At 41.1% G+C, this 26,133-nt stretch overlaps 1 protein-coding gene across 1 annotated transcript in view; it reads left to right on the forward strand.

The window, feature by feature from the left end:
• Positions 1-26,133, forward strand: part of PEX14 (peroxisomal biogenesis factor 14) — a 67,514-nt gene that overhangs the window by 15,899 nt on the left and 25,482 nt on the right. The window contains 1 exon segment of the mRNA XM_030232559.2: positions 16,363-16,447. Coding sequence (XP_030088419.2) covers positions 16,363-16,447 — 85 coding nt within the window.

Genomic DNA, 26,133 nt, shown 5'->3' on the forward strand with positions numbered 1-26,133 from the left:
AGCCCTGAAAATCAGAAGGTTGGCTCCAGTGTAAAGACAAATAAGGGGATTTATTCTGTTCCTGCTCCTCTCCTCGGTGGATTGAACCACCTTCAGCACTGCAGAAGCAGGAACACCAAGGTCCCCTCATAAAATGCATTTTCCTGAAGATTTTGAGCTGTGTTGTTTTTGCTGATGTACTTAAATTTGGAAGGTGTTGTATCCACTCCTCATGCCACTTTTCCTGGGTTCATAGCCTTGATTTTCTCGGCTCTCCTGCAGGCAGGTGCTTTGGAGGTCATTTGCACCCTACAGCCCCACTCGTGGAGTGGTACAAGGTATCGTGTTCAGGCCTAGATACTGATGGAGCTAATGATGGATCTAATAAAAAAGAGCTTAGTCTGATCCCAAAGGGAGAAGAGTTGGGTTGGTTAATTAAAGGAGCCTGGCACAGAGAACCTAGTAATTATAGGTGCAAGAAGTCTGAATTTGAAGAGGATGGTGCAGCTGGAGAGGGAGGCACCCAGAGCTCTTCAGGCTGTGGGCAAGAATGCAGCAAAACCAGATCTGGAAGTCAGACCTGGGCAGAATTCCTTAGTGAATTCTTATTTATTCAATTTTTTAATGAGGACCTGAATGTCTCGTTATGTATTTATGTTTTTGCATGCACATGTGTATGTACAATTCCAGTTACACCCTATGGCTGGGAGGGTGATTTTATTAAAGACCAGAAGATTGAGAGACAGATGTGTTAAGAGACACAGGCCTTGCCCTATAGTAGTTTGGGATAATTAATGCTGACTGCTGCATTGGTTGTATTATCAATGCTGCTGGGTTGTTATCTCCAGCATCATCCCAGCACCCAGGAGCCTGTATCACTGTGGGGCAGAGGGGCTGGTGCCACCAGGACCTGCTGGGAAATTGCTCCTGAACTCTTATGTAGGTGTAGGGTGGGGAGCAATGCTGTGTCATCACACTGGCATCACCAGTGCTATGTCTCTTTATACTTAAGTTCCTTAAAGCAGAATTTCTCAAACTTAGGTTAGAACTCCAAAGGGATGCAAAGGCTTCAAAGGAAGTCACAAAGTCACTCTCCAGTAAACAGCTTTCTACTTGTAATTACTTTTTGGGGCTCTGTTCCTCCTAGTTTGAAGAGGTAGCATTTACTTCAGTAACTTATTTTCCTGAAGGAACTTGATGCCATCTCAGCTGAGGAATGTGGGATGAGCCACCACAATAAATGAGTGAAAAAGGGAGTCAAGCTTGCATAAATTTTGAGAAGCAGTGCTTTAGCAAATTTTATTTTCTGGGGTTAAGTTCTGGAAATTTTGCCTGAAATGGATCTATTAACTTCACCTGATGAAACAGAGACAGTTATTTTGTCCCCAGTGGATTTCTCAGTAGACCCCCTCTGGGGAAGGTAGGACTGTCTGTGCAAAATGTATCATTAGTTTTAGTGCTCAGGACTAAATAATCAGTCAAGGAGGCTGTAGGTTTTCTTCTGTCCTTTCAGCTGGTGTGCTGTATCTGGGTGGTCAGACTAGAAAATGAAATGTTAGTTCTAGGGATTTTAGATCAAAAGATGAAAAGCACCAGTTTTTCCAACTATAGGTGAAGATGGTGCACAGAAGAAAACTGTTCTGAGAATTAGACTTGTGTGCTGACCATATGTATGTGCTCCTTGGCTGTCCTAAGTATAAAATACACAAATGTTAACTTAAGACCCCTTTTCTGAACTGCTGAAATGAGGAGTGTTCATGGTGATTTTGTCCAGTTCTGGTGAGTTTGTAGCTCTGATCACCTGTACAAAGGCAGAGCTGAATACCTCAAGCAGGCAGTGCCCCTGTGAAAGGGAATAAAGCTCAAGCCTCCCACACCTGCAAGGGCGCAGCGTCGCTGGTGGTAGGAAGGGGTGTGTCTCTTGGATGTGGGAAGCTCCTGCAGGGGATTTTTCATAATCCTGCTGAGGAAAGGACTCGAGTGATGGGATGCTCTGGACGTGGCCTGCAGGGAAAGCAGAGGAGTGGGTGGGGATCTCCCTGGGCTCTCATGGCTTAACAGCCATGTTTAGCTGGATTTAGGAGGTATAAGCGTTTATGGCAAATTCTACTGCTGTATTTTCTGCTTTACTAGCTTTGTCTCCATGGGGGTATTCCATACGTTATCCCATTTCACAGCCTGAACTTTCCCCTCTACTTAGAGGATTACGTGGGGCAGAGATGTAAGAAGAAAGGGAATCTTGACACTACTCCACCTTTTTATCTCTGTAACTCCATGTATATCTCTCTGTCTGCTCTCACAGTGGCCAGGCCTTCTGCCTTCCCAAACCCTGCTTGGAAATTGCTGATTCAAGCAGGTAGCAATTTTAGGGCTCCTTACAAAATAAATGCCTCCTGTCTGCTCCCCTGGCACTGGGATTTCCTCTCTGATTTATCCTGCTCAGGTCTGCTAATGTCCCTTGACTAAACGGGGCATGCTGTGATGGTGTGAAGGTCATTTTCTATATGCAATATACATTTCTGCAGTCATGGTGGGAGGGTAGGGCATCTGAAGCAGCATATCCTGCTGGGAAAAGGAGGAAGAAAAGGATAGTCTGGCTCTTCTTTTCACAGCGTCTTGTGGTGGGATGAAGGTTTTGACAGCCTAATTCAGCATTTAGAGAAAGAACCAAGCAGAAAGATTCCCCCTCACCCACTCCTTGCAGCCCAGCTGTGACAAACTGACAGATAATTAACAAATCAAGACCTCCTATTAGCCTTGTCCCTGATGCATTAAAGCAGCTCCTATGTTGCATGTGTCCTTTAGCTAATGCCTGTGCTTTCTGGCTGCAGAGTGAGGCAGGTACATCTCTTCAGAAAGGGAAAGGGGCCTCTAAGGTGTCAATGCACAAATATTTCCAGGAGTAGAAGTGGCCTCTAAAAAGAAGTGGTGGAGAGCAGTGCCATGACTGCATGGAAGTCACTCTAAGGGTGCAGTGTGTCTGTGGAATATCTTTTGGGAATATAGGACTGAAAGGGATCTATGGAATTATTATTGAATCCCTGTTGTTTTTACAGAAAATGACATGAGTTGAAGCAGCAATTGACAGAGCAGGTTTTTTGACTGGGACTAACCAAGCCTGTAAATATGACGTGCCAGGAAATGTGGTTTTTGGTAGAAACAGACCTAATGTTAAGATCTTAATATTACATTGTGAGCAGTGAACTGGTGCCTGTTCCTCTCTGTCCTCAAGTTGCTGAACTGTGGGTAAGCACCAAATAAGCTGCTTCTCTTCACTTGAGCTCCTCTCTTTTGGAGAAGAATGACGAGGAGTGTCAATATCCCTCTAGTTCAAGACATTAAATAGACACAAGCCATTGGTTCAGCTCAACACATGTTAAAGGAGAGAGAGATACCTAATTGCATCAAAGCCACTCTTAAGTTCATGTATGTGGAGCCCATCAAGCTGAAAGCATCCAGACAGCATCTGCTGTTATCAAATCACTCTTGAGTCGAGCTAATTAAAATAGAGCTTCATTTTTCTGAACCATTGTTTGGCAGGAATTTGAAACAGGTCTAACCCAATTTCTGTGTGTTTATGAGCCTTTATTATATCAAAAGTACTTTTCTGTAAATGTACAGGGCAGTGTTAAATGAATTGATCCGCACTGTATCACTGTAGATGCACTATGGGCTTCCTAATGATTTCTCCTTTAGCTTTTTCCAGATATACCCCTGAAAAGCTTGCTTTGTCCCTTATCGTGTCATCTTCCTTCTCTCTTTTCCTTTCTATCTCACTCTCAAGAAGGTAAATGTCCTTGTATTTCTTTCTTTCCTATCCTCCTCCTCCACTCTATTGGGATTTTTGTATTATTAAAACATTTACACATTTGCTGCTACATGCAAATGCAGAATAATAAACCAGGACTCTTTATACTCCAGACAAGAGCAGGAGGTCTCTCATCACTGATTTTCACCCTGTTGGTTACAGGGGATAGAGAGGAGGGGAATCTAAGTGTTGCTGTGTTGGATCTGTTTGGTACAGGATTTTTTTCATCAATTTTTTTATGTTAAACATTTTATAAGCATTTATATTTCACTGTTCAAATTCTGGGTATCATATTCCTCTTTGTAATTTGTTACAAGCACAAAAGTTAAAGAGATGTAGAAATTTCTCCCTAAAGACAAGTTGCACTCTGTGGCATATGAAAGCTAATTCATGAATATTCTCTGCAGAAAGGCAATACCACAAATATGGCCAGTCTGTTCAGAACATTTGAGTTGGAGTGGCAGCCCAGGGAAACAGTAAAGTCAGGAAATAACTATTTTTCTGGTACCCAGTACAGCTCATATGATATTCAAGTTGTTCATATGATATTCTTGAGTCTTACATTTATTTCTGAGCAGTTGATTAATATTACAAAGAAATAAAGTTAAGGATTAGCATTAAGTAAAAATCCAGACAGTGATCTGTCATGAAATATCCTTGCGAAGGTGATAAAGACTTCGGACTTTTAAGAATAGATGGAAAAATACAAAATAAAACCTATTTTTCTGTATAAACTTCAAGGAAGTTTGCTCCTTTTAATGCAGTTAATTCACCTTGGAATGGAATTTCAGTGCATTTTATTTTGCATTTAATGCAGTCAGTTCTGGATGTGTATATTCAACTCCTCTGTACAGCCTAAGAGCAGTGCACAGAAATCTGTACTGGGGGCAAGTGCCACATTCTGCCATAAGCTAACCTGTGGGGAAGGTTCTATTAGATGTTCCCAAAATTGTGAAGTATTATTGTCTCCAGTTCTGTGCTTTTAGAGAGCTTGTTACTCAGAAGTTTGCTCTTCTGTTCATTGACAGTGACTCTCTCCTGATTCCTCTTTTAATAAATTTAAGTGATTTTAATGCTGGCAGAAAGCAGCAGAGTCACAGTATTCAGAGGGCACAGCAGGGATGTTGTGCTGTGTGCTTTTTCTGTAAGTCTTGTAATCAGACCTAATCTGAGGGCCCTGCTGCTGGGGGCTTGCCTGATCTATTTATTCCATTCCCATCTCCTTTTCGGAGCCCGTCAAGGTGTGCAGGGTGTACTTTTCTTTCCAGCAATCATCTCATCAGTGTGGCCCCTTTCTCAGCCAGGGGACAGGGGCCATGGCTTTGAGGGAAGAGTTTCTGGTAGAGCACAACTGTACGGGTAAATTCAGATATTCTTACATGCAGAAATAATTCAAACAACAGCAACAATATTTCTGCTCACATCATGGTGAGTACAGGATGAATATCTCAGATCAAAGAATATCCTCACAGGCTTTCCAGCATTTCCTGGATGTGCAGTGGTTGCTGTAGTTTCTACTGCAGAAAGAAGTTTGCTGTTCTAGCAAGAAACACTCTTTGTGTTTTACAGCACCAACAACAAAGTCAAGCATTTGATCTAAGGATCCAAAAGCCCAGGAAATGCATCTCTGGGGTTCCTCGTCAATTTGGGACCTAATGAAATATAGAAAATACTCAATAAAAGCACCCTTATTACTTTAAATGTTTAAATGTGGAGTTTTTAGCCATCAGGTTAATGTTTTTGTATCTTTTTTTGATTCGATTGTGAGCACTTTTCCAGGTATCTCTGCCACTTGAGCACTAATTGGATTTCCACAGATAAACGGTGCTAGCTGCAGCCCTTACATCACAGTGTTTTTACTTCATCATCATTTTATTTGTTTTTACTGTAAAGGTTAATAAATCTTGGTGCGTTTAGAGTATGAAACAAGGCAGGCAGGCAAAGAACTGCACCGTGAAGGGCTGAAGTTTTATATGCTGCTTTCTCAAGTCAGAGGGGTGGGAGGAGGAGCAGCTGCCCTTTGTGGTGGTTCTAATGGGCTGCTGGGTGTGTTAGTCACCCAGGGAGTGATCCATAATCCTTAAGATAAAAAGCGTTGATCTCTCCACTAGTTCTCAGACAGAGCTCTAAGGCATTTGAATTGGGTTACCATTGATTTAAGGTGGGGAGAAGACTGTAGTGTGGGTCTGCTTAAAAAGGGATATATGGGATTTATTTAGCTTATTTAATTTTTAAAAGAATATTGGAAGCCTTTCAGTGCAAATGTGCCAAGTTCCCTATGGATTCTCAAGGAAGTTAATACAGTACTTGCCAGTATTTTAGTGAAGAACTTACTGAACGGCAGATTTTAGTCAAAATTTAGGCTGTAAATACATTTCTGTGAAAATTTATCAAGGTCCCAGATGTTTGCTGTCTCATTCATTTGTTCAGGAAAGTGTTTATTTTTAATTTTTCTCAAGGTTTCCTGGGAAGGTGAGCTTGACTTCCTACCACAGAGGTTTTCCAGCCACGAAGGCAGTGTAGAAGCCATTTTTGGTCCTAGAGGGATTGAAACTAGTGCATTTCAAACACTGAATTTTGGACTCTGTGGCTTGATAGAAATTGATTGACCGGTCTGTACTTGAGCCAAAGCAGCATTAAAGACTGAATGTACTTTTTTTCTGTTGCAAAGATATAAAAATGCTTTGTAGCTCCTTTGGATCAGGTGCAGGCTCCTGTGAAAACTGCATTACAGCCTCAGGTTTCCAGTCTGTAGCAGCAGTGGCCATTCTTCCCTTGGTGTTAATTCCCTGCTGTGGACCCAGATTTCAGAGAGATTGTTGATGCTTTCTGCAGCATTTGTCAAGGAAATGGCTGCTTTCTTTTTTTTCCTGAAGTGAGTAATTGTTTATTAATTTTTCAGCACATAAAGAGCATAATTATAATAGTCCCTGACATGTGCTGGCTGTGCCAAGGTTTAAGAAAAATAAAACCCAGTAGAAGTGCTGCTTTGAACTGTCTCTGATTTTTCAGGCCTTCCTGCTTTGGACCCAAATTTCTTTGTAGGAATTTGGGACAAGCACACAGATGTCAGTTTAGTTCTCCCTAGTATTAATTCTCTTGGATGTTTTAACTCAGTTTAGGATGGTGGGATCTTACTCAGGTGTTGTGAGAAAGAAGAGTAGGTGCTCAGTATGCTGGATTTTTTAGTACACAAAATTTTTTTAAATGCCCAGTGCTGTATAGGTTGAGCAGCATCCTGGATTTGTCCTGACACTTCTATGCTTTGTTTCTTCAAGCAGTGATTGTAACATCCATGAACAATGCTAGATTGACCCCAGGGGAAAATGAAGTGGGCCCATTGTTTGCAGAATATTTATGGTCTGGACAGCTACCATGGAAATGTTCCTTATGTTTGCTATTTTACTGTGTTTCACCCCTGTTATAGAGGAAGCAACCTAAGAATTGACAAGGAAGCTCAGTTGCTTTTGGGGCTGGTCATGCAAGTTGCTAGATTTGCAGGAGGAATTGTGTGATGGGAGCTCCCTTCTGCTGAGAACCGGACAAAGACAAGAGACGCAGCTGCTTTTGAATCTATAAAATTATTCCACTTGCAGTCCCCACAGACGGGGCAGCTCTGGCCAATCAGGCCTCTTGCCCCTTACTTCGTTTTTCCCTTAATGGGGCAATTAACAGCAGGAACAAAGTGCGTGGTCTGCTCAGTCTTTATTATTATTTGTGTTGTAATAAATGTTAAGGAGGCCAGTTGCAGACCAGCACCAGGCACTGTGCAAATGCAGAGGAAAAAGCCCATTCTTGTCCCAAAGAGCTCTAAGTAAAAAATAAATTTACAAAAAGGTCTGACAGTATTTTAAGTCCTTCTTCTTTTGCTGTTTCTTCCCAACTGCTGTGGTTTGCATGATTTATTGTGCACCTGTCACAAATTCCACAATTTTCTGCTTCTTTAATGTTTTCAAAATGAAACCTTTTGTGTGTTAGATTCTGATGATCCAGATAGTTTCCTCCAGTATCTCCTATATTTATTCTGTCATTCAGATCTTCCTTGTCCTAATGTTATCACAGCCCCCTGACTTCAGCCCTAATTTTTTTGGGCTTTATTGCTGAAAGGAAAACATTAATTCTCTATTCTACATTTCCTATGATTTAAAAATTCTGTGAAATGGGGTTCTTGAAACAGGAGGTTTGAGGACTAGTAACTTGCTGTTTTTTTCTTGTCATTTGAGTCTTTTCAGTCTAAAACATCTTTATAGCTTCTTCTGCAGATGGGTTCTACTTTTGATCCTCTTGGACTCAATCTAAACCGTTGTATTTCTGGATTTGTCCAGTCCCTTGACTGTGGAATTAGAAGAATCTGAGTAAGTGTGAACAGTGCTTCCGTTCTGGTGCATCTCTGCTTTTTTCAGCTTTCTGGACTCTCCCATTCAATAGTGATTTTAAGTACTGGGGCACAATTGTTAGATGTGATAGAGACTTCTATCCTCACATCATTCTCCAGCTCCCTACCACGTGAATGAATGTCCTGCAGTCCTTGTCTGCTCTGCAGTCAAAAGAATGAAAACGTAATAAATTACAGCTTCATTGGTTTTTACGTTCTGCACATGTGAAGGGAACAGGGTGAAAGGGATTTCTTTTGAAAGCTGCTGTATTTGAGCTCTGCAGTAATGGCAACAGGGATAGAGAGAGGAGTGAGGAAGGTGAGAGTTGGAGGTGCTGTCATCTGCTCTCCTGGAACCTGGATCACACATTTTTTTTCTGTTGAGGAGCCAGGGACTGGTCCTAGTTCTGCTGTAGTGAGCATCTTGGACACTAGGTTGCTGCATTCCTTTGGAGTGACTGTGCTCAAACAGCATTAATTTTACAGCACAGCCCCAGTGATCCCTAAGCTTCCTCCTGCAAGAGGGAGAAGCAAGTTGTGGAAATTGGGTACTGTCATGGAAAGTGATAAAAAGCTGATTCTCTTTCCTGAGCTTTGAGCGCCTGTCTGGCGTCTCTCGTGGGTCCTGTGGGGTCGGTTTGGTGACCTTGTCACGGCTCTCCCAGCTCTGTCACCTGCACTGTCAGACAGCTCTGCTCTCGGTCCCTGTCCCACCCTCGGCTCGGCGCTGGCGGTACTGTCCTCCTGGTGTAAACACAACTTCAAATAATTGCTGCCAGTTGGATTGCAGGCGATACCCCCGCACCCCCACCCTGCTCATCTCGCTGCAATTCCTTCTTTGGTGGTACTGGCGATTGCAGACAGCTTGCAATTTCAGCTTAGGCAGAAGGACAAAAAGGGATATTTAAACTTTATTTTCCCTCTGAAAGTGAGATGATTTCTCTTCAATAAAAAGTTAAAATGTTAGAACCCTAGAAAAAAGGTTCATGCTGCTCACTGGTTAAATTTATTATGGCCGCATTATCAGTTTAATACATTTAGTTTGCACTTCTGCTCATATCTCTTATAAGATGTTTTTCCAGCATTTATCACTTCCCTGTAACAGTTTTTATTGTGTTAAGCTTGATGTTATGAAGTCTCATTTGGAGGTGTATTTCTGAAGTAAAAAACTACCTATCTAGCACATTTTCTCTGCAAATTAAAATAGTTATTATATGTTTCTTTTAATGTATGTGTAAAACTTTCTGGTTCTTTTTAGATTTATGCATGTAAGTTTAGCTTGAATATTATTCCTCTTAAAAAGACAGGAATTTTGTCAAGATGTCCACTGTGTTCTCAATCGAATTATAAAAAACTGAAGATGACAGATATTTCACTTTGAAAGGTGACTACTGCACAGATGAAGTTGCTACTTTTCATAAGGGTTTTTACTCCATATATCAATGTGTTTTAAGAGAGACTTGGGTCAATAATACCATGCTTTAGAATTCCCTAAATACATATTTACACAATAGACCTTAAAATATATTAGTCTATCATGTCAGCTCCTGTACACTTCTATCCGGGATGTTTTATGTCCTTAACATATGATACAATAAAACTTTATTTTATATAACATTTTTCATACAAATTGTATCCTAAAATGCGTTGTATGGGGTTAAACGAGACTTTCACAAGGTTAAAATTAAAGGAAAAGCTGAAGGCTGCAGGAGAATGAAGGGCTTTGCATGGGATAGATGTATTTAATTGAACAAAGGGAACCTGAGCGGAGAATACACCGAGCTGAGAGCGTGTAAGCGTGACTGGAGCTGCAGAGCAGGATCCCTGGAAGTGGTGAGGTTATGTGAGGAAAGGCTTATTCGGTGTGAATGAAGGAGGTGGAAAGGTCACGCCTTCAGGAGCAGCTGGAGGAAGTGTGGAGTAGCTCCTGGAACAAAGAAGTTGAAAGCAGGGACTGCGTGGAGTCACTTCTTTGTAGTGGGAGCAGCAGAGGAGATGAGGGGAGAGTGTGCTGGAGGGGAGGAAGGCAGCCGAGACCGCGGCGTGCCAGCTGAGCTGCAGGGTGGGATGGATGGCAGCAGGGTGGCAGAACACCGGGGATCTCAGCTGCTCCATCGCTGCTCGCTCCAGCCTGGCCCCGGCACACTGCAGGCACAACACACTGACAGCTCACATGCGTTTTCCCCTGGCTTTTATAATTTTTAATTTTTTTTTTTTTTTTGGTCACCCTATTCATGTAAATTAAGTAAGGCTTTTTTGTATGTGATAATTATAGATAAATGTATTTAAAGTAGATCTGGATTTTGTAGTCCTCAGGAAAAAGAGGAAGAGCAATTTTTCCCCCCGTCCCTGTCATGTGTTCGTTTTAATGAGCAATTTTAAAAAATTGAAAATAAAAGAGGAAAATGAATAGGTGTTGAACCAGCCTGTGATATGTAAATGCCAACTAGTAATTACCTAAAACCTCAATTTTCTTTCTGTTTCATCTTGCAAAACATTTCATTTCCACTGAGTGAAAACACTTAATTTGGGGCTCTGACGGCGGGAGCGCGGCGGCGGCTGCGCCGCCAGGGGGCGCGCGGGGTCCGCGCGCGGCCGGGGAGCCGTGAGGGAGCCCCGGGGCCGCGGCGGCCGTCAGGGAGCCCCGGGGCCGCGGGCCTCGCCCTCACAGGGTCGGCTTGGAAAGACCTCCGGGACCATGGAGTGCAGCCTGTGACCCAGCACTGCCCTGTCAGCTACACCAGCGCACTGAGAGCCGCGTCCGGGCTTTCCCTGACCGCCTCCCCGGGCAGCCCCTTCCAATGTCCAATCACCCTCTGAACAAATTCTTCCTGGTGTCCAACCTGAACCTCCCCAGATGCAGTTTAAGACTATGTTTTGTCCTGCCGCTTGTTTTCTGAGAGAAGAGCCCAAATCCCACCTGGCTACAACCTCCTGACTGAGAGTTGTAGAGAGCAAAAAGGTTCCCCCTGAAGCTCGTTTCTCCAGGCTGAGCAGGACCCATGACAGGGACACGGCCAGGGCCAGTTTCCTCACCCTTCAGCTGGGTGCCGCTGAGATAGGTGTCACTCATAGTCCAAGTTCTGAGCACCTAGGGTTTCCCCCTCCCTTTTTTTTTTTTTTTTTCCCTTGGCTTGGTTTTTTCTTTTTTACTTATTTTTTTTTTTTTTTTTTGGTTTTTGGGTGGGGTTTTTCGTGGCTATTTTTGGTCTTTTTTTTTTTGTGTGTGTGTGTGTTTATTTGTTTGGTGTGTGTTTTGTTTTTTTTTTCTTTTTTTGGCTGCTGTTCTGTAGTCTCTTAGTTTCAGGTTCTTCATCTCAGATATGGCTCAAAGTGTGTTTCTTCCTCGCCTTTGTTCCCATGAATCTTGCTTTTCTGCCTCCCATGAATCTTGCTTTCAACTGTATTTTTTTTCCCCTCACTGTTTTACATGAGGGCTTTGCCATTGTTGTTACAGCATTTTTAAACTTTTCTCCATCCAACTTTGAGATCTGCCGAACTTTGTAGGTTTCTAGGTTATTTCGGTTCAACCGAAATAATTCCTGGTGTTGTGTATGTTTTCATTTAAATCTCAGTGAAATCCCGGGAGGTTTGAAGCGCTGCTCCTCCCCCGAGTGACCGCAGTTATTCCCTCACGAGCGGCAAGTGCAGTTCCGCAGCAGTGCCGGGTGCAGAGCGCGGCGCGGCCGCGGCTCGTCCCGGGCGCGCCGGGCGGGAGCGCGGCTGGGCCGCGGCAGCGGTGCCTCCTTACTGAGATATATGGCTTCATAATTAGCCCCTTGCATTTTTCCCGAGTGCTGGCATCAGCGTTCTATGATGTGTTTCCCTGATTAACAGCTGCTTTGCAACTATTTCCGTGTGCCACCGATAACCATATTTGTCAAGTTAGTCCTGGCAGGGCACTGATTTCTTACTAAAACACAGCATTTCTGTTGCAAGGGGTTTTCTTGTTCACTGTTGTGCCAGGCTTTTAAGTCAGCCCTTGTTAAAACGTAAGTTGGCTTCATCCTGATGCTTGTTAACAGGATTCTGGGTATCTCCTTTAGAGTAGGAGTGCAGAAACCTTTCACAGACAATTTAATCTTCTGAGCCTTGCAAACATACAGCCGTACACTGAGGGGGTGTTGCTGTAGGCTAATATATTGATCAGTTCCATTTGCCCTATAGCTTTGGCCTTCTGCTCTGGCTGAAATAGGTTGAGTGTTTGTTGATACTGCCATATTATTATTTTTTAATACACTGGAAAAAAATTAATTCCAACTTCTTTTACATACGTCATGTATATTGCCAGTGTTGATTGCTTCCGCACATGTAATGTAAACTGTCTGTGCATAGTTCATGGCCTGGGCCGCCTCTGCTTAATGAAAAGAAGTGTTGCTTTTAAACAGATACAGATCCACTCAGAAAGACAAAATACCATCCCCTGCAACGTATAATTCAGACCCAACCTTTACATCACAGGTCATCTCAAAGTCTCAGTCTATCAACAAATGCTGTTTAGTAATAACCTACAGAGGGTTCCCAGTATTAGGAAATCTATTAGAGCTCTTACAGGCTGCGCTCCCGGTGGCTTTTGAGTCTGTTTTCCATGCAGAACTCTCTTACCAAATCCTTTGTAACTTTTATTGGTAAAGATCTTTTACATTTCTGTTACTTTGTTTTTTATTTCTGAGTTGGTAGAGAATAGGCATTTGCCACAGTCCTTTAAATTTCATAGTTTATTTTTTTAATGCAAGCAACTGATAAAGTAGCTTGGATTGCTTTCTTGGAAACCCTGCAGCTTTGAGCACAATAAGAAATAAGGCTGTCTTTATCTTCCCCATTAACACAAAAGGGAGAGGAATTAGGAATGAAGGGCCTCGGCTGCTAAGCTAATGTCCAAGTGCTGTGCTTTGGCCCAGAATTTTGCCAGCCCTCTGCTCTTCTATAGCATCTGCAATAAAAGTTCCAGTCTTTATTTTATATTTTTGACATTGAAGCAGAATATTTGGCCTGAATTTATGTAATTTGTCCAGTTGCAAATATAATCTATGAATAGTGACATTGATCTTTTAACTGGAAAATCAAACTGTAGGACATGACCTGCTGCAGGATTCCACCCATCTCTTCCCAGTCAGAAAGACGTCTTTGTGGATCCTGTCACTGCAGGAGAAGTGGTGGCGGGAAAGGAAGTTTATGGGATTGACTGGCTTTTTAAAAACCAAATACGCTCTCTTTAATACAAGTACCTGATCCATTAGATAAAGCCACTCTGCTTGTCAGTGCATGCTGGCAATCTAAGAATCAACACAGTGATATAATGCTCATTATTTGGCAGTGTCCTAATACCATAAAAATTTGGAGAAGTGTTACAAATGCTACAGAAATAGTATGGAACAATGTTAGCAGCTGAGTCAGAGTGCTATTTGCCACATGATTTTTTTGGCTGTACATAGGACTGCAAGTCTTCTCATCTTCCTTCTCCTTTTTCTGTTGTTTAAATTATGGAGTGCAGTTGCTCTTGTTTGTGCAAGGAAAATGATCCATAGAAGGTAGGGAAATTCTTGTGTATGTTTGTTGAAAATCTTGGCATTTTGACATGGCCAAAATTGCTTTGTAAGTTAGTCGTGTATACGAGTTTAATTATAAAAATGAAGACATTTCATCTCAGCCTATAGGAACGAATGTTCAGAGGTAAATGTAAACACAGTATGAGAAACATGGGATTACCGGAGGGAGGAATACATGTCCAGGATTCTTTTTATGGGGTTGTTGTTGCTTGTAATTTCATTTTGTTTTAAGATTAAAAAGGCTGTGAATAATGGAGGAAGTAATGCAGGGGAGAGATAAAATAGAAGTTTATTTTGGACTGAAATTTACTACCAAAATGTTTACATCTTTATAAGGCAAAAATAAGCTTTAATAAAGGGTTAGAATCAATGAAATGTTCACATGGTTGTGATTGAATTAGCACAATGAAAAATACTGCTTATTTCTCACAGGTTTTGTAATACTTAAAAATTGATAATTAAATATAAGAGCTTGCAAGAACTGCAGGTCTGCAGGCCGTTCGTGTCTATCTCACTAAATATGGGAGGGAGTGTTAAGGAGTGTCTGAAGACACAAACAAGTAATTATTGTTAGAAGGAGAGTGGCTTTGATATGTTCACGTGTCTGTCAGTCTGCTCATTTGGGCTTCTTTCTTATTCAGCATATTATCTTAAGGTTATTAGTTTGGGCGCTTTATATTTCTGCATCTGGCACAGCAATATCAGCACAGTTTAAATCTGCGATTTGCCTGTCACCTGCATTTCTGCTGGAGACAGATCAAGTGCACATAAATGAAGCCAAAGTATACTTTATGTGGGGTGGTTTTTACTCTGCTGTTTTGTGGTTCAAAATTACTGAATGGAACTTAAGGAAAAAATGCAGGAAAACAAGAAAATGAAAAGAATTAAAAATACCCCATTCATTTTATCCTCCCAACTCTGAAGTGTGCTGGGACTTTGTCAAATTCCCGTTAAAATAAATATGTCAATTTCATCTCTCTTCCAAATTCATTTATCATGCTTTTTTAAAAGGTGTTTTCTGCTTTACCTGATGTTTAAATTGGATTCGCTCGTTTATGCTGTTCTTTGCTGTATCCCCCATGTTTTTCTTAAATGAATTAGTAATGACAGCGTACTCCATCATACCCTCTCTACAGCCACTTTAAGGGAAGCCTGGTGATCTAAACCTTTTAACCTATTAAAGATGATTTTCCCCAATTGAATCAGACCCACCACAGGTGTAATAACTAATCATTTAAACTACACCTGCTATTATGTATTTTTAAGCCATTATGCATGTTGGATAGATGATAATTCATGTTTATTGCATTGTCCAATGGATCCGTTTTGCCTACACTAGCCTGATTAATGTATTTAAAGAAATAAGAGATGCAATTTAAAAGAAAAAAACATTGATGGAATGCACTGAGGAGTACATTGAAAGTGCCATTAAACCCATCAGAACTTTGCTCTCTGACCAGAAATGCATATTCGAAGTGTTTGATTCAAACACAAAGTGAAACTTAGTGATTTCAGGAGTGATGCTGTATTTTCCCTTATTTTTCTGCTGTCAAAGTTTTGGAAACCTTTTTGGAACTGAATTCCAGAAACTGTATTTTAAGATAAACTCTTAAAGACCTGAATAACATGGGTCTAGCATATTAGGATGGTTAATTTTTGCACTAGAGAAGGGAAGTAATCTCTTCCACTAGTTCACATGGATGTGCTGTTAGCACATTATTCCTTATGATGCCACAATCAGAACAGATGTTTTTGTATAAAAGTGGAGGGAATCACTGGTGCAGTAACATGTAATAATGTGTATAACAATATAGGGAAGTATGTGGGAAATGGAACTACCATATGAAGAAAAAAATCAAATCCCTTTCACTGGCACTAAACGGAAATGTAAATATCTAGTGCTATTGTTGTTGATGCCATTGAGTATTATCCCAGACTTTACCCTTTGCTTCTATAAGTGCTCCGTTTTAGGTGCTCTGTCTTAAAGAAGGAGGTAGAAGTCAGTTTGTAGACAAAAGTCATCTGTGGCTTTTGCTGGTGTGCAATATAAATTTAACTACTTGCCTACCCATTTGTGTCATTCCAAGTGACTTTTTTGATTGTTGTTATGTGATCCAAAACATGTGAAGTCGCTTCTTCTCTAGTCATGAGAAGCTGAGGTTTATTTATTGTTTCAATAAATTATAATGATGGCAGAAAAGGCCTTAATCTCTTAGAATCTGCAGGGAGCTTTAAGTCAGATAGAAAGGAGGCATTCTTACAATAAGCCAACTGTTGCAGATCACATGCATTGATTCAGGGCTGGCTAACTGCAGGAGCCTACTTAGGTAAGAAGATCACAGTGTAAATAACAGAAACACGTAATAATCTTAAAGGAGTTTTTTGTACAGGTAGAGCTGCTCCCAAGGTAATTAAACAAGAAACTTCTAGGCTAAGCACCATAATTGTGCTGTCTGTTTAGAGTTAAACCACAAACCCTGGTACTTGTTGAACCATTTCTGAACGCTGGTGTTGTCTCCAGACAATCTCTATGTGATGGCTGTCTTGCCTTGCCTTGCAGTCCACAGTGCCTAATATAAAATAGGGATTTGACCATGCCTAACTTGGATCTTTTCTCTCTTTTTTTTCTTCAATCCTCCTACCTTCTTCAGATTGTGACAGCAGTGAAATTTTTACAGAATCCACGAGTCCGCCAAAGTCCTCTTGCAACCAGAAGAGCATTCCTGAAGAAGAAAGGTATGAACTCTTTAGGTTGTGATCTCGGTGATAATGAGGGACCATGAATTAATGTAAAGTCAAAATGTATTGCTGTGGAATATTAGATGTTACGGACAAAGCAATTAGTCTGTCCCAAAAGAAGATCTGAGGTTTATAAGAAATATCAGTCTCTTTTCTTCCCTACTGACTAGTGCAATATTTGCACCAGATGTGGAATTGTAGAATACGAAAGACATATGGGAAATTTCTGGTTAACTGTTACCAGATCTTTTCTGCAAGGAGGACAGTTCATAGCTGTGGACTAGCTGGTCAGTTCAAACCTTACTGATGCTGGCATTAGAATGGCCAGTCCCTGGGTGAAAAGGTCAAATGTTTCAAAAGAGAGCCAGAGAGAGGCAAAGAACCAGGTAAAAGTCAACAAGGTCAGGTTAAGGTCAAGCTTGGGGTCAACCTGACTTTCAAGCTGAAAAGGTAAACTACTGACTGAGTTTAGCCCTTTTCTATAGCAGGGATAGAACAGATCCTGACAAACCCTATATCATCTTTGTGAGGTGCAGCATACTTTGGTCATTGCCTACAGAAAATTTATTTTACTTTCTGACTCATAGTGGAACTATCTTTTGTTCCTATTTTATTTCTAAGGTTTTTATCCCACAACTTGCAGTGCATTCCAGGTGATGTTCAGTCTGTATTTTGCTACAGTCCTGGGACCATATTGCTTACCACAAGACATAAATAACAACAATTTCAACTTGACGGTAATGACCTGTGTTGTAGAGCACTGTAGATGTTGAAATGATACTGAAAACACAAATTCCAAACTTCAGAGGGGAGTGACCCACATACACATTGGAGTTATATACTTGTAGGTACATCAAATTCTAGAGCTAAAGATCTTGAGCTTTGAAAAGTAGGGAAGCCTAGAAGTAGGTATTTTTCTGTCTGGAGTTATGAGCTGCTTATTGAGATGCCTGAGACCTGAAGTCATGAGATGGAGAGTTCGAATACATGCACCAGTTTGCCCATCCTGAATAGCAGAGAAGGGAATGGCAGCCTTGTGTTTTGGCAATGATGTCATGACAAGTAGTTTAGGGGCACATCATTTTGAGTGTGATCCTCTCGCTGCTTGTCCTAGTGCCAGTTAAGAGGGCATTCCAATCACGTAGAGATGTTGCTTGCCCTGCCCTGCCATCAGGATGACATTAAAATTTGGAGCCTGTTGGTCGCTGTGCACCATGAGTTTTTTCTTGAAATATGTGGACCTACGGGGAGTAATTAATCATAAAAGCTTGGGGATTTCAACTCTATCATCGAAGCAATGAAGCAAGGGAAAGCTGAGCCTAAAAGCTGTGCTGATTACCCGGGGTAACCTGATACAAAATCTATTGTTGCCGAGAGATCCTTAGCCCCCAGTATATCATGCAATATTATAACTGCCTGATCTTCTTCTGTGCTGACAATGACCAGTTAGTCCTCATTTTCTCTCTCAACACAGCTGGGTTAGAATTTCATTTGCAGAAGGTATTTAGAGCAATTTAGAGACAAATGTCTCTGGTGTTTGCTCTGCACTTCCCCACCGCAGGCTTCGCTGAACAGTTTTTCGTATCAGGAGCTCCATCTAATCTGTTTAATTTTAATAAATCCCTGACTGGGAGAAGAGGAAGGGTGGAGAGATGGAGGCGCAGAGAAACTGTGGCCGGACTAATACTTCTTATGAATTACTTGGCTAATAATTACTAAAGAGCAGAAATGGTTTGGTAGAACTGTTTGTTTGTTCCTGTGTGTTAATTAGCCCCCCTTCCCTCTGTGCTAATTGTTTTTTTTCTAAACTTAACCATAGGAGATAGGAAGGAGTAGGGTGCAGTAGCGCCTGTACCCAGCAGTTACTGGACATATGTCCATATGGAATGTGGCCTGTGTTCTGTGCTGGCGTGGTACCTATGTGGTCTAGCAGATTGAGTCAATTCTTGAAACATGGATGTCATGGCTGCTTTAGGCCCGAGTAGATGAGGGACTACAGGCTTTGGTAGGCTGTTCCTCCTGTTCTCTGATGTACAGTCCCTGTCATCCCACTGATGATGTTTATCCCCAGTTGAGGCTGTCTGGTAGAAAAAGGTTAAAAAAGGTCCTGCAAGCCTGACTTGCCTTAAGAAATTTCACTTCTGAGACTCACAGAGAACCACTCAGAAGTGGTTCTGCCTAGAATTACAATATTTTCTTCTTTTTCTTATAAGCATCTTCTTCCTCATAAAGGCCAATCAGATTTTATTTCCATTTAGTATAGGAGCTGGATGTGGTTTAATACATTTTAGAGAGATGAGAAGTGAAAGTTTCTGCAGGATTCTCAGCTGGACTGAGTTTGATGAAACAGTTGTTGTAGAGGCTGAAATCAGGTGTTCTGTGCAGTTCAGGTGGTGCTGAACTGCTCTGTCTGGCACATGGGGTGATAGAGTGTTGGTGACAGTTGGGAGAGTGAGGGTATCCTGGATTTGTAAAAGGGCTTTCAAAAGTCAGATGAGATTTCTCTGTTGTCTTAAGCACTTTTAAACTCCCATACACAGAGGCATTAATGAGAAACATGAAGTTATTAGAATCATTTATCATTTTCTTTGAAGCTTACACTGGCATTTTGTGTAATTTATGACATTTCCTCCTTTTTATCATGAACTTCTTCAGATGAAGGGAAAAACAGCTGTTTCCCCTCAGAGTATCTGAAAGAAAAGAAAGAAAAAAAAGATGCTGTTTGTTTTTTGTCCAACTCGCTGATTCTGCTGATGACATGCCACAGAATCAGCGGCGCCTTGGGAGTAATTAGACAGCATGTGGGGCTTAAACCCTTGTGGAAATGTGTCTGTCATTTAACTGTTGTGCCTCAGATGTCCTGCACTGCTCAGTTACCCATCCGGTAACTCGTGTGGCTTGTTAATTTTGTGTGCTCTGAATCTCTTAAGTTCTGGCAAGACAGAGAAAGGGGGTGGAAATGCACTATACATGGCAAGCTCTGTTTTCAGGGTGCCAGGTTTTTGGGGCAGAGAAGGGGAAAACCGCGAGGTTACAGCCTTGTTGTGTCATCTTGGATGAAGAACTGTTTTCTTAGTTGCTTGTTCTCTTCATCTGTAAAATGACTACAGTAATGCCTTTCCAGAGTGAGATTGTGGGAACTGATGAAAGCATATGAAGAGCTCAGAAATAATAGTGATGGAAGAACAGGGATGCATTAAAGCAAGTTAATGTACAATTGTTGAGTTATGGTGGGAAAATGTCCACTCAGAAGATTTTCTGCAGTGCATCAATGTTCCAGAAAATTTTTCCAGTGTCAAGATGCCAGACTATGGTGATTTCTGAAGAGATGAAAAAATTATTTAATTCTACATGCCCTTCCCAGTCAGAGCTCAAAGGCACTTGATCCTCTGGAAACAAATGCTGTCAGCCCCAGAATTTAAGTTGAAAACTGACTTAAGCTTCTTCCTCTTTCTGTAGTCTGCATTCTTGGAAGTTGAACCTGCCTTTCCACCTTTGTCAAAGGAACCCAAGTGAATCACATTCAGGACCTGAAGGATGGGGGCACAGCCCACTGCTGCAGGGCTTAAAAAAAAGCAAATTCTTCAGCAGATTTCAATTTAACCCTCTTTTATTACTCTTTTTTTTTTTTTTTTCATAATTTAAGTCCATTTCATGAGGCAGTTTGCATGTCCTTGAATGGAATCTCGTTACCATGAAAGCTTTTTTAGCATTGATTTCATAACAGTCTTAATTTAATAGTGCCGTCATTACTGAGAAGCTCTGAGAGTGAGGCCCCAGCTTTCCAGGTCACTGACCTTTTAATTACAAACCTTGTTCTGATGGCCAGGTTATCGACTGGACAGCTCCCAGCTCCTGCCCCCAGCATGAAGATGAAAATAACTGCCTTTCCTCCCCCACTTCCAGAAAAGGGAGGAAAAGAAAAGTAACCTCTTGTGTTTCCAAAATTAATTTTCTCCTTCAGCTTTACTTTGTAATTAATTCTTTAACATGTCTCAGTGAAGCTCAAACAGTTTTTGCAAAGGCTTTTCTTGAGAAGAAAATACGATGCAAGCCAGTGGAGTCCAGTGCCAACTCAGCTGGAAAAATAGAGTTAGTAACCTATGGTGTCAAAATATCTATTTAGGGCAAAATGCTCTGGCTCTCCAAACCTTATTCTTTTCTAGAAAGTACCATGTTTGATACACAAATGTGGGATTAGACCATAAGTGCTGACTGTTCAAGGAATGCTAGGGGACTTGTCCTTCCCTTGAAACTTCCTGTCAGGATGTGGATTTGAGAGATGGTGAAGAAAAGGAGAAAGGGCTTTCATTCACTGTCATGCTGGTGTTGGCTAGTGTGGGTGATGCTGTGGCGGATTTGTGCTGAGGACAGTGTTGGTAGTACAGAGGTGTTTTAGCTATATCTGAACAGTGCTTAAACACAGAGCCAAGGCCTTTTCCACTTCTCACCCAAACATGAGGAGGCTGGAAGTGCATGAGAGGATGGGTCAGCTGACCCCAGCTGATCAAGGGACACAAGTATAATCTGTTCAGTGTTTTCAGCACAAATCCAAAACATAGCCCCGTACTAGCTACTGTAAAAACAGTGCACTATCTCAACCAGACAATTGCACAACTGATTGTGTGAGTGAGGCTTGTCCTGGTTTGTCCTTGAAGCTCAGGTAACTTGTTCTCTGGCTGCTCACACCTATGCCTGCACAGACCTCATCACTTGCACTTGCAAAGCTACAAGCAATAGCAAACATTTATTGCAAGAGCATGCTTAATGTTTTAAGTTTCTAGTAACACAGCAAGAGAAAGTTCACTAGCATAGGCAGAAGCAGGGAGGTGCTTTCTGATTATTTAAGAAGTTTGCAGCAGGTGTTCAAGTAGCGTAAAGTAACTAACATCTTGTGTAGACTTACAGAAGTGACTGTAGAGGTTGCATGGAAATAAGCACTTTCATGATGCTTTTCATTTCAGGATTTTGGAGCACATTGTACCCATTAACTATGGAAACTTTGCAGCTAGTTGCATGTAGCATGTTAGATGGTGTTGATAGGTTTATCATCTATCATTATCAGAATCACAGTTTGATCTAGATCTCACTGTGCTTCCCACTAAAAAGCATCCACCTCTGAGGTAGATGACAGCAGCTGTTCAACATAACTTTGTGATTTTTAGGAGAGGAAATGAAGAATACTTTATCTAAGTGATCTTGCAGAGGGAGCTTTAGGGATAGAGAATGTAATTACTGAGTAAAAAATTTACTAAGATTCTTGAAAAGCACCATGGGATATTTAATTACTAAAGATGGTTGTGCCTCCGTTTATGACTGTGCAAGACGGCTAGTGTGCCTTGCAATATTTTGCTGGGTTAAAGAAAAATATGTCCTACACCTGTCATGCAACCAGTTTGTCTTTAAGTGCCTCCCATCCAAGCTTTGGCTCTACACAACCCTGCATAAATGGGGAAATGTGATTGTCTCCCAAAGAGCTTATTAGGGAACTTAAGAATGAAGAGTGAGAGAATGAAAGCTGTCTTTGCTAACAAACTCACACCAGTTCCTATCTAAATCAGCATTAGGGGTAATCACATCCATTTGTGGCACTCTGCTGTATTTGCCCTGTGCTGATAATGTTCAACGTACACATTTCCACTCCTGGAGTATCATAATGCAGAGGAATAGATGTGCTTGTGATCCAGAAATTAGTTCCACCTTTCTGTGGTTTGTATTAGTTGCCTTCTTTTTAGTTCTTGAAAATGATTGAGAATCACTATCCATCTGCTGAGAAGGAGATGTCTTCCTGTCCTGCCACTCTTTTGCATGCAGATCTGTCACCTGCTCTTCAGTACCAGCCTATTCATCATGCTGACTCTTTTCCCCCATCAATTTAACCACTATTTGTGATGTCTGAACTTGTCATGAACTGTATGGATTTTCTTGGCTTCTTTGGTGACAAGGAATGTACAAAAATGTACAGCAAAACTGCTCAACCTTAGGACATCCTGGGAATCAGATATGGTGCTTCTTTGGAGGGTTTTGGGAAGAATATTGTTGGAGGTTTCTTCACTATCATTCCTCAAGATTTGAAAGGAAGTTTGGAAAAACTAGTCTGTTTAGTCCCTATAAACATGGAGAAATCAGTTTTTTGCTCATCTCTGACTGTTGTCCCAGTCACCAGTCATTTATGAGAGGGCAGAAAACCACCTGACATCAGGTTAGACATAACTGCCCATGTGATGCAGTGTACAAAGGAAGCCAATCCTTTCTTGGCTTGAAAATTATTGATAAATTGGAGCAGACTGGTTTGATGCTTAGGAAGTTGTGCATGCTGCAAAATGCTGTTTGTAAGCTTAATTTTAAGAAATAATTGGAATGTCATGGGTTTAATGATGTCTCTCCACTTGGCTATCTGACAGTGACTATTTAATGTAAAAGAGCCGTTAAAAATGGCTTTGCAAAATTAACTCCTATTGCTCATTGAGTGTATTTTGAGTCATATCTGCCTTGTTTACTGAGAAAGTAACATTTCCATTCCTGGTAGTACTGAAAAACCAATATGATTACAGCAGAGTGAATTGAAGTCTACCTAGAAGATAATGCTAAAATAGTCAATTATATTCCAAGGCCTGAAATCATTAGCCTTAGTGATGGGCAAAAAAGACCCAGCCCCTAAGTCTGACTTGTAAATTTAAATATTTATTTATAATGCTTTTGAGTGAAAGTAATGCCAAGTCCAAGAGAAAGTCACTTCTGTAGTTACAATCTAAAAGCAGGCATGGGAGATCTGAGACATGACTGCTTCCTTGGCTTTGGGTAAATTTCTTGTTTGCAGCTTGCCCATCTGTAAAATGGGGTTAATTACCACTTTTGCCTTATTGACTCAGTAAGATTTATATTAGCTGTGTTCATAAACTGCTCTGATATGCTTGTTTCAGAGTTCTTGGTGCTGCCGTGGGTGATTTTTGAAGGTACTGCAGTAAAAGCCACACTTTCAGAGAGATTAGGAGTTTACTTCCATCAGCTGTGTATGGGAGGGGAAAGCTGCAAACTTTAGAATGTCAGAATGTCAACGCTCAGGCAGATTGCGTGCAATCCTAATCCAGCCCTGCAGCTTTGACCTTTGAAAAAAGATTCACCTTGAGATGGTTGAAGAAATCTGTGTATGTTTGTCTAAAAATATTTCTGTGACAGAAGGAATTTGTTTTTCATGGTCATCCAGCTCAGGGTTTCCCCACATCTTCCCAGAACAAGTGAATGAATTCAGCTTCTGACCTGCTGTGAGATCGAACCCAGTATTCTAAGTCTAAGGAGACAGCCTTCCCTCTTGAGGCTAAAACAAAGAGTGTAGGTAGGATAATCTGTGGTGTTCTGCTGAAATCCATTTCAGACCTAATGATACTTTCCTGCTAGGAAAGGTAAAATAAGTTCCTCTATGAGATAATTCTCTAGGATCCCTTAGACAACTTTTCTGTTCTGTTTAAAATTATGTCTTGGGTCCCCTTGATCATGAAATCCTACAGTTTGCTTTTCTGCTGCAAACTCTTAATTTTAGTCTGGAGTGCAATCATTCTTTTCTTAACTAAGAGGTTTATTTAGTTTTTGGTTCATTCCTTGCTATTCTTTCTCCTGGAGCCTAGTCCAGGTAACTCCACTTCTCCTGGAGCAGAGCACAGAATTCATTCTCATGAAACCTGAGGCGCTCTGAAGTAAAAACTGTTGACTTTGTCATACTGTGCAAATGTGCATTGCTTTTAGCAAGACAATAAAGGGTAAATGGGGTGATCTCTGCTCCTGCAGAGAGGTCAGGTGGTTACATTACACAATCTTCTAGAGCATCTTGCAGCAAATACATGGGTTATATTAAAAGTTGCAATCATATCATTTTTTAAAAGTAAATTGCTGACCTTATGCAGTGGAATCAGCTTTATTGAATTTCGCCAAAAATGCGTTTATAATCCCCCCACCCCTGCATACACATGATATTCATGTCCTTGCTGCCCATGTGGAAATGTCCCTTTTTACGGTGATAAAATTAAATTTGTCTTTGTCTCTGCCTTACCTCACCTTTTAAGATTCCATCCTTTAGAGACACCAGTGGATATCCATACCAGAGAATGAAGATGGGCAATATCTCTGCATGGCTGGCTGGCTGATTGTGAGCCAACTGCCACGGAACAAATAAATAAGCATTTCACATTTAGAGGACAAATCAAGCTGAGGACGGGTATAATATGGGTATTTTTCTAGGAGTGTTGTGGCCTTAGCATAGGTAAGAATTTGTTTTGACTTGGAAGTACCTACAGTTTGCTTCTGGATTTTTTCTAATTGCTATGCAATATGAAATGTAAAATCCACTAACAGCTGTTGTGTTACTCGTAGTACTGTGTTACATGCCCTTCTTTAATAATAACTTGCAGTATTCCGTGGTTTTTAGTGCAATACAACAATAACTAACCATAAAACTCTCTGGGCTTTGGCCACCTACAGCCTCCTTCCTGAATTCACTTGAAAAAAAGGTGTTACATAGCATGCTCAAGAATTTAACACACCTATTTCCCATATTTCTATGCCACTTTGCATCTTCAAAGTACTCTACAAATATTGGCTGACTAGGCTTGTGACACCCTTTATGAAACGATTAATTTAAAGCATTTCAGATTACATTTTTTCCTCTTCATTAGACCCTTATATTCTCAAAAGAGTTTGCAAACTCCACATTTTAGTGGGAAACTGAGGAATTTTAGGTGGGGACACTGAGGCAGATGTACTAACAGTTAGATCTGAGATAATTCTGACTGCCAGCCATAGATCTATAAATACAACCATACTGTGCCATATTGTCAGTGTGATGTACTGTATAGAATATTCAGTAAAATTACTTAAAGCATATTCATGTTCACCACTATTCCAACCCGAGCTGCTTTGAGGGTTGGTGGAAGAGGTTAAGCTGTTTTTATTCAATAAAATCAACACAAACCATCTAAGTAAATGAAGGGGCAGATTGGCCTCTGCAGTGTTAACCTGGATCCCTTCTTACAGCATCCCCCAGCGTGTGTTTTTTATGTAGTGTTTAAAAGACTGTTGCTCAGAGGTACTGGAAACTATATCAGAATGCCATTACTCCTACTTTTCAAGTAACCAGGAGAATGCAGCTGTTAAACTCAGGATATAAAATACATGTTTAAAAGATGACTCTGTATGTGTTTAAAAAAGAGAGCGAGAGAGGATTCAAGGGAACCAAAAAATAGCAGGTTCCATTACTGTAATTAAATGGCAGCATTTAACCTATCAGGCCGTTGCGTGTATGTGAGAGACGAGCAGGGAGCTGCATTTGAAATGATCTCTGTCTTCCTTGGGGGATAGAGTAGTTAAATAATTTGTTTGCGAGGTGTGAGTGTAGTGTCGGGTAAAGCGAGTGCTGGTGTGTGTGTCTGGTAAAGCTGGGATAGCTGAGAATGGCATTCGGCAGCATATGCACTGGCAGGAGGAACACAAGCTGCTCTTGCCCATTTGCTGGCTTCTCTGCAGTCAGGGCCTCACCTGGTCCCACATATTTCATCATCAAAGCAGAGCTTTTTCCACTCCAGGCCACCTGAGACAGACAGCAGTAGCAGTAAAAGAAAACCAGGGAGGAAACAGAGGAAGAAAAGAATCAGAGTCAGTTTTGTGAGCTTTTTTCCCAGTGGCTGCTGTAA

The sequence above is a fragment of the Serinus canaria genome, chromosome 21, assembly GCF_022539315.1.
Source record: "Serinus canaria isolate serCan28SL12 chromosome 21, serCan2020, whole genome shotgun sequence".
In the NCBI taxonomy this organism is placed as follows: Eukaryota; Metazoa; Chordata; class Aves; order Passeriformes; family Fringillidae; genus Serinus; species Serinus canaria.